The sequence below is a fragment of the Anopheles coustani genome, chromosome X (assembly GCF_943734705.1).
Source record: "Anopheles coustani chromosome X, idAnoCousDA_361_x.2, whole genome shotgun sequence".
Lineage (NCBI taxonomy): Eukaryota > Metazoa > Arthropoda > Insecta > Diptera > Culicidae > Anopheles > Anopheles coustani.
In genome coordinates this window covers 11,797,216-11,804,846 of record NC_071290.1, presented here as the reverse complement: position 1 = coordinate 11,804,846, position 7,631 = coordinate 11,797,216, and the positions used below count along the sequence as shown (strand labels likewise).

At 41.8% G+C, this 7,631-nt stretch overlaps 1 protein-coding gene across 1 annotated transcript in view; it reads left to right on the top strand.

Annotated features, from left to right (window-relative positions):
• Positions 1 to 901: 901 nt before the first annotated feature.
• The window catches only part of LOC131269208 (uncharacterized), an 82,277-nt gene continuing 75,547 nt past the window's right edge, over positions 902 to 7,631 (top strand). The window contains exon 1 of the mRNA XM_058271545.1: positions 902 to 989. Coding sequence (XP_058127528.1) covers positions 986 to 989 — 4 coding nt within the window. The 5' untranslated portion in view covers positions 902 to 985. The remainder of the gene's footprint in view (positions 990 to 7,631) is intronic.

Below are 7,631 nucleotides of genomic sequence, written 5' to 3'. Positions count from 1 at the left end.
GCTCGCTCGTGCAGCACAAAGAATTTCGACAGAAAAGAAAATAATGTTGACTTTTCTGCTCCTCTTCTTTTTTTTAGAGGTTTGTGATCCCGTCAAAAAACCGACTGAAATGGTTTGTAAATTTAGGTCAGCGTTTCGTAACCAACCTGCGCTGTACTCAGCTCGTGTTCGACGGCGTAGTCCGCATCCAAGCCGGGTTGCATTATTTAGAGGTTTTTAATAAGTCAATGAATGAAGCCAGAAAGAGTATAGCTGCGACTTCTATTTGTCTCCGTGCAATCCTGTCGTCTCAAGTGTCAGGTTAAGTTTTTAATATTTTATAATTTACAAATTCCTTGGAGGTTACATTTTTAAGGCATACCTATTCGATATTGAATTGATAGAGTGTTCCAGAACCATTGGTCGAATGTTCCTTAACACGTTTAGTCTATTATGCACTCGTTTTAAACTGTGTCTAGCCTTGTATCGCATGTTTTCGAAGTCCTCTTAGGAGGGAATGCGTGTCCATCGTCATTAAGAAGACCCTGGACACGGTTTTCAGCCAGTGTAACCTCGCTTGTAAAATTGTGTCATCAAAAGATGCAATAACAACTCACCAACAAGAGCTTGAAATCAGCCGTCTAACTCGTCGCTACGTGACTTCTTTCTTCCATAAAGTGTTTAGTTTACGATCGGCCATTTTCGGTAGCGTTGCGCCTCTCGACAAGCAAGTGGTTCCCGACAAGCAAGTAAAAGTGGTCTGTGTGTGTGTGTCTAGCTCCGGGTCGATGAGACGCTGGTGACAAGTGAATAAAGAGTCCAGTATGTGTTCGGGCGAGCAGTAACGGAACGTGGTGTACTTCCTTGGGACGCTAAAGTACAACCAGGTGTAGTGTCTTATTCCTTCAACACCAAACGGCCGCAACCCGGCGAGCAATTAGCGCCCTCCCGTTCGCCGGTTATTTACGATCCTAAAGGAGGACGACTTCGACAGCCAGCAGGAAACATGGGTAACTAGCGTTTGCACGATTCACCTTCCGCATGCTAAACCTAAATCGTGTCTGTCCGCCTCAGTTCTCGCACCTCGTCGGGATGATGGGGGACGTACATGCGGTGTTTCAGGGAAGCCATCTGCACAATACCATCGCATTGCAATGCGAGAGACAATATGTCTGCATATCATCTTCTCCGCAGTGGCGTTCAGCTGTCTTCACCCTTTAAATTGCAAAACATACCGCTTCGAACATGCATTACAAATTGAATTCTTCTTGCATCAAATTATAAACGCCAAGACCTTTCCGCAAACTAACACAAAGAGGCACACCACTACCGAACCTGCAGCTTAGGGATGTTTTCTAAAATTAATGAAGTCGCGAAGGGTTTCTTTGGGAACGAGCGGGATGAGACATCTCTCTGATCGCGCGAATATCCAGTGGAGCGAATTAGCACTAATTGAAATAGATAAAATTCAATATGTTCAGTTAGAATTTTATTGCCGAACCGAACCGGCAGCTTTACGGCTTTTGGGGAAACGGTTAGAAGGGGGAAGTCTTCTTTTATGGGGAAGGAATAAAATGTGTTCGTTATGTTTTATATTTCTTTTTGATGGCGTGTGTGCCATTCACTTTGCCATAACAAAAGTAGAAAGCACGGGGTGTGCGGGGGCGTTTTTTGCGACGTGACTACTTCCTGGCACGAGCGTTCACCACGTTTTGCAACCACCACATATTTCTGCTGTCTATTGCACGCTGAGTTAATGAAGTAAGATTTGCATATAAAATTGTAATTTGCGGGAAATTAAAAATATCTGTCTCTTTCTTACTTTAGAAGAACATATTCCCGAGGTCTAAGGCGAAATGAATGGCAGATGCTTTGATCAGACCATCTAATAAAGATGAAGAAAACACAAGAAAGGATAGCTGACCAGCTCAACGGGACGAGCACTTTCCAATTAAACGGGAAAGCCGGGGATTGAACACAAACGTTTCCATCGCAATCAAAGTTCTATCATGGCTCGAGCTTTCTATCTTGTTTCTCAAGATCCATTAGTTCTCACCTCAATCGAAAGATTAGCTGTGAACTATGAGCCGTGCCTTATCGCTACCATTTCATCTGTCAGCTTTGAAGATAGTTCGGATGAAATTGTTGGCGAAGATCGATGTAAACTTGCGAGGTTGAGATTTCGATCTTCATGGATTGGATTGAAGAAAAGTGTTATCAGTTAGCGGTACGCTTCCTAGGAAAGACGTTTTGTTCCTCTAAGACAAGAGCTTTTACCAATTTATGTTGTTGCCATGCAAATGCGAAAAGTTGTTTCCCGCATAAGATATTCGAGTGGACATTGATTGAAATATTAAAGTTTCACTCTCAATTATCATTCAATTATGCTTAAAATTACAGACGAAGGAATATTTCCACTTTTCACCGACAAAATTAGGATATCGATGGAATTGCAGGCAATTGCTTTTCCAACGAACCCACTCCAAGCTTACCGTTTAACCCTCGTAACGTTTTCTACCGTGGCAAACAAACTTAAATATAGACGTGGTTGGCTATGAGGTGTAATAAAATTTTCCCACAGCGCGCATAGTCGACTCAAGCACCAAACAGTTGCTTTTGCATGAACATCATATTTGGCCGGGTCGGGGGTTGGGGATGCTACCCGGTTCATCTCGTTTCGTCTTCGCTAGCTTCCAGCGTACCACTGGGCATCGTTCCGACATTAAAATGCACGAGAGCACCGGCGTCCAAACAAACCAAATAGCATCGAATTGCACCGGGTTCGAAGAAAAGGCGCTCTGATTCGAACGCCTTTTTCGAGTCCCGTCCCGTCGGATATGCTGCGTTGGTGTCCGGCAAAAGGTGCATTTTCGTTTCGAAAAATCAAACACGGGTCGGAACGAATACGCCAGACATTCGAACATTCGCAAAAAAAAAGAAAAAAGAAACCCGGTATGCAAATTTGCTCATCCAGGAAAAGTGAACCGTCTGCCCGGACCGGTGGCACCTAAAGAAAGGATCTTGAAAGGCAGAAAGAGACTTTTGGCTGACTTTAAAAAGGGAATTTGCGCACGGTGGACAGCTTGCATTCTTTCTTTCGTCCGACCTTTTATTTGCAGAAAAAACAACATTTCATTTAAGCGAATTTGAGAAGCGAACGAAAACGAGGCAAACGGCATCCGTACATGCAGATCGGCGTTTTTTTTATAGCTGAAGAAAGGATTTTTCAACATTTTTTTGTGTGTTTTTCTTCGGCACAGGGAAAAGAAGGGGTAAAGTGGAAAGTTTTGCAACAGCAGACACGATGGTCATGGGAAGAAAAGGAGGAACTCTTTCGGTGGGAACTTTTTCGTGGCAAAATCTGGACTGTTTCCGTTCGCGACTCAAGTCAAGTATTGCAGAAATCTGTTTATGAAACTACGAGTATAGTTCCATTCGATTGTTTTCGGAAACTCAACTCCAAATGGACGGTCGAGTGAAGAAAAAACGAAATGTTCCTAAATGATTAATCCATTCACAAACTGCACAGAAAAAAAATACTTACAATAAGCAATGCAGTGTGCAAATAATATAAATAAGCAAATAAGTGCGTCAATAACTCACTAAAAGTCATCAAGAAATACTTCCGTGTTGATATCAACCAAACTATTTATTCTTTTAACTGAGATTCATTGTCATTGGTTCATTGAGAGTGTCAATTTCAAATATTCTGAGCTTATTAAACCTTCAAATATACACAACGTAATCAAAAAGATAAAAATAAAAAATCAACCGGGTTTAATAACGTGAGTAATAATAAAATTCCCAGAATTCAATTATATACTCCAAGTAAATATTAATCAATAGACAGTCTACCAATTCGTTGAACAGCAATGCGGAGAGGTGTTACCGAACTCATAAAACAAGCAAAAATTATTGTAACTACCTTTGTAAAGCTATACAATTTATGATTAAATAAAATTACTACTGCTACTCATTGAGAGTGTAGAGCGGAACCTAAATAAACTGCCAATGGAATGATACGTTGAGGGTTGGATGTGGAGGCTGTCAATCTTCCATTTTACTATGTTACTCTTCAGTGGGTAAAACACTCTGAGCGTTATCACAATTGGGAATTTATGACACCGCATGAAACACAGCTCAAGCCTCAAGATGCTGACAGCTATTCAATAAGTTTTAAACTTATTCCCCGTGACTCGGTATCGGTGGTGGCTAAAAGGTTTGTTTAATGGAGTTTATACGTTCCCTTTATTTTCCCTCCTTTTTTCAACACGCACAGAAGGGCCGCAACATATAACAAACGGGCTTGACGGGTTGCTGCTCCGATCCCGCTGACGGCTGCTTCCAGCTGGTTGCCGTTTGATTTCGCCGCAAAAGCGGCATCATTCCGGGGGCCGTTAAAAGTGGCCCTAGTGCAATAATTTGCAATGCTTTTTGTAAACACAAAACAACGTATAAATAGCGAACCGCGCACGTCGCAAAATCGGGATCGCTAGCGACGGCTTGTTGATTTGGATGCAGAATTGTTTATCGGTTAAATAAGATTGTAGCCGCGCAATAAAATGCGCGGCTCGCTCTGTGCATCGTTGTGGTAGCGACCACCTACACGGGCGAGCATCTCTACATACCTCCGATAGAAGAAGTCCTAACTAGCAGCAAGACCTGAAATCGGTATTTTTACCGTAGAGTGTAGAGGAATAGGAAGAAGAATTAGTAGCATTGTTTGAAAACATTTATTTTATTTATTGAAAACATTTATTATTATGACATTATGAGAGATTGTGTTTTTACAACCCAAAAGCTTGTGTTTTGTTGTGAACCACAAATAAGGGATTTCATTTTTTATATCTTAAAACTATTTACCTTCAATTTTACTCCTAACATTTCAAATAACGTGTCATACTAGTTCTTTCGATCGTCGCAGCATATTTGCGTGTCAACGTGATACGTGTACGTTGAAGATTATGACGAATTACAATGAGTGTGTCAGACTGCAAAGTTGCCAACCTTTCGTATAGCGCTGAAAACACAACGCATGCGGAACAGGAAAAATGTTTATAAAAACACAGCTGTTTGGTGGAAAATAAACACACTGGGAAATAAACACACTGGTGGGAAATGTGCGCCTTGGAAAATAGGGAAAGGCACGAACGCATGCAGCTCAAACTAATCAACGCGTCCAACAGCGCAGCCCGGATGTGTAGCGCGAGGGAGTAGGAAACAAAACCAAAAACCGAATTAAGAAATAGTTCCCGCGAGAATGCCGTTTGTTTAGAAACAAACTCATCTTCTTTTGTAGTTGGAAAGTAAGAAGGGTTATGGTAGGGACAAAGCTTGGATGAGGTATTCCTTTACATGAACTATTCCTTCCCGTATGCTAAAACCTGCGACAGAAAGTCGGAAATGAAACGTATTCGAAACAGCAAGAAACGGGTTGAAACAGCTTAGGGAGAATTACATTTCCATGCGGAAAGCAACCACGCCGATAGGAACATGATCGTAAAATAGCATTTTTTACCGCCGTCGAAGAAAGCGAGTGGAAAAGTACACATGCAATCGAATCGAACGAACGAACGAAACAACATGGGTGGAAGTAGTCGGTCCGTTCGGGGTTGATTGGTTGGCGTTGACGGATCGGAACGGCGCCCCGAGGGTGACGACAAGAAAATGATTATTAATTCCATTTGCTTACATGAAACACGTACACACTTGGTGGGGTGGCCTTACATGCCTCCCGTAACGCTCGCGTGAGTGGAGCCGTTCCGTAGGGCCGGTTTTCGCATCGGAATGCCAGAGTGGCGAGGGTGGGAAAGTATCGCGAACGCGAAAATCATTGCAAACCCCCCAAAATGAATGTTTAATTTTTCCTGCTCCAGTGCGTGTAGCAGACGGGAAATGAAATGAAAATGAAAGTAACGTAATGGCTGGAAGGAATCCGAACGATGCAGGAAGCGCTCGGAAAACAAAGAGACTATCAAATCAAAAGCATAACCTAATGTGCTCAAATTTAAAATAAAATCCAAACCTCTCGCTCGGTTGATTGTTTCGTTGCTTATCGTATTGTTTCAAACGTACGTTAGACGGTTTTACAAGAACGAAGATATTTGATTCAAATGTATTTTACAAAAAGAGTATAACACATATATGTATGCAAAAGGATAACAAAATGAGAAATCCCATTGTTGTAAACTACTTTAGAGCTTATCCAATCTTACACTACAAAAAAGTAGTTCCAAAATAATCATGTTTCGCATTGTTGATGGCAGGTTTTGTAACAAAAAATAATTATATTGATGAAGCTGCTAATTTAATCTGTTTGTAATATTTATTAACTCTTTTAATCTACTTACAAAATATGAGAGCTTTCGATTTCGATCTGTTATTGCGTCGTAGAAGAGTTTGATCAGTTACGCTTCCTAGGAAAGTAGTTTTGATCTCTTTTTACTTTCCTATTTCGTGCGTAAGCTGTTAGCTTCTTATAAAATGATTTTTCGTGCATAAGATATTCGAATGGACATTAGTTGAAGCATTAAATTTTCATTTTCAATTATTATTCACTATCCTTTCCATTAAATATGAAGGAACATTTAGATTACTACCCGACATAATTGTGATATTGATGGTAAAAAGTAACATAATTATTAGGGAATCGCGCTTTTGTATTATAGACCTAAAGAAACCATGTGTTTCAATCTAATTTGTAATACTTATCAACATCTTTAATGTATTTTAAAAAATGTATATTTTTATATGTATGAGCTTCTGCTTGCGTCATAATGTATGTTATAGACAATAAAAAGACTTCTCCTCAAGTTTACACAGCCCGCCTAAGAATGTAAAGTTTAACAACAAACATAGAATGGTAGACGTTCTCGGTTCGGATGCCTCGAAAGGAGATGGGAGTATGGTTGGATGTAGCAACAGGAAGCGGAATGGTCTGGCCAGTGGGAGTGTGAAGTGGGTTGAGTGAAAAATCACGTGTCGAACAGTTGTTTCGGCCGGAACACTTTGAATTTATGCTAAGCAATCCGCACCATGATGATGGGGTTGCGCCGTTGTGTCCTCCGTGGTGGAGTAACAGCATGTATAATATAAAATAAAACGCAAAGAAAAACGGCACAGGACGCTGGCAACGCGCGGAGGGAGGGGGCGGGGGTATGGGAATCTGGACAGTGCCTGTATCCTAAATGGCGTCCCAGGTTGGTGTTGAGGTGTTTTTTTGTTTGCTTCTTTGTTTTGTCCCCAGCCAACCGGAGAACCCCCGTTCCCCGTTCGTGACGGGACGGTTTGCTCCGACGTGGCCTCGAGGCACTTTCCAGCCAGGGCCAGGGTTCGACCTTCATCCGACCTCGCTTCCGCCCGGCGACGTTTATGGGGACGCGCGCTAATGATGGTGGGTTTTGTTGTTGTTTTTTTCCAAACCGTGTGCGCATGAGGAAATCATAAAAGAAGCGCCATGGCACACCGGCACCGGCTAATGGGGAAACTGCGTTGGGTTAGCTCATAATGCGGTAGGAAAACTCACTGCTGTTCACTTGTAAATTCTGCTCCAAACTGGACCTTTTCATTTGCGGTCCCACATTACGTTGATATTTGGTTTGGTGCACATATATAGAAGGCGTTTATTTTCCTTTTTTCCGTACTGAGATCCG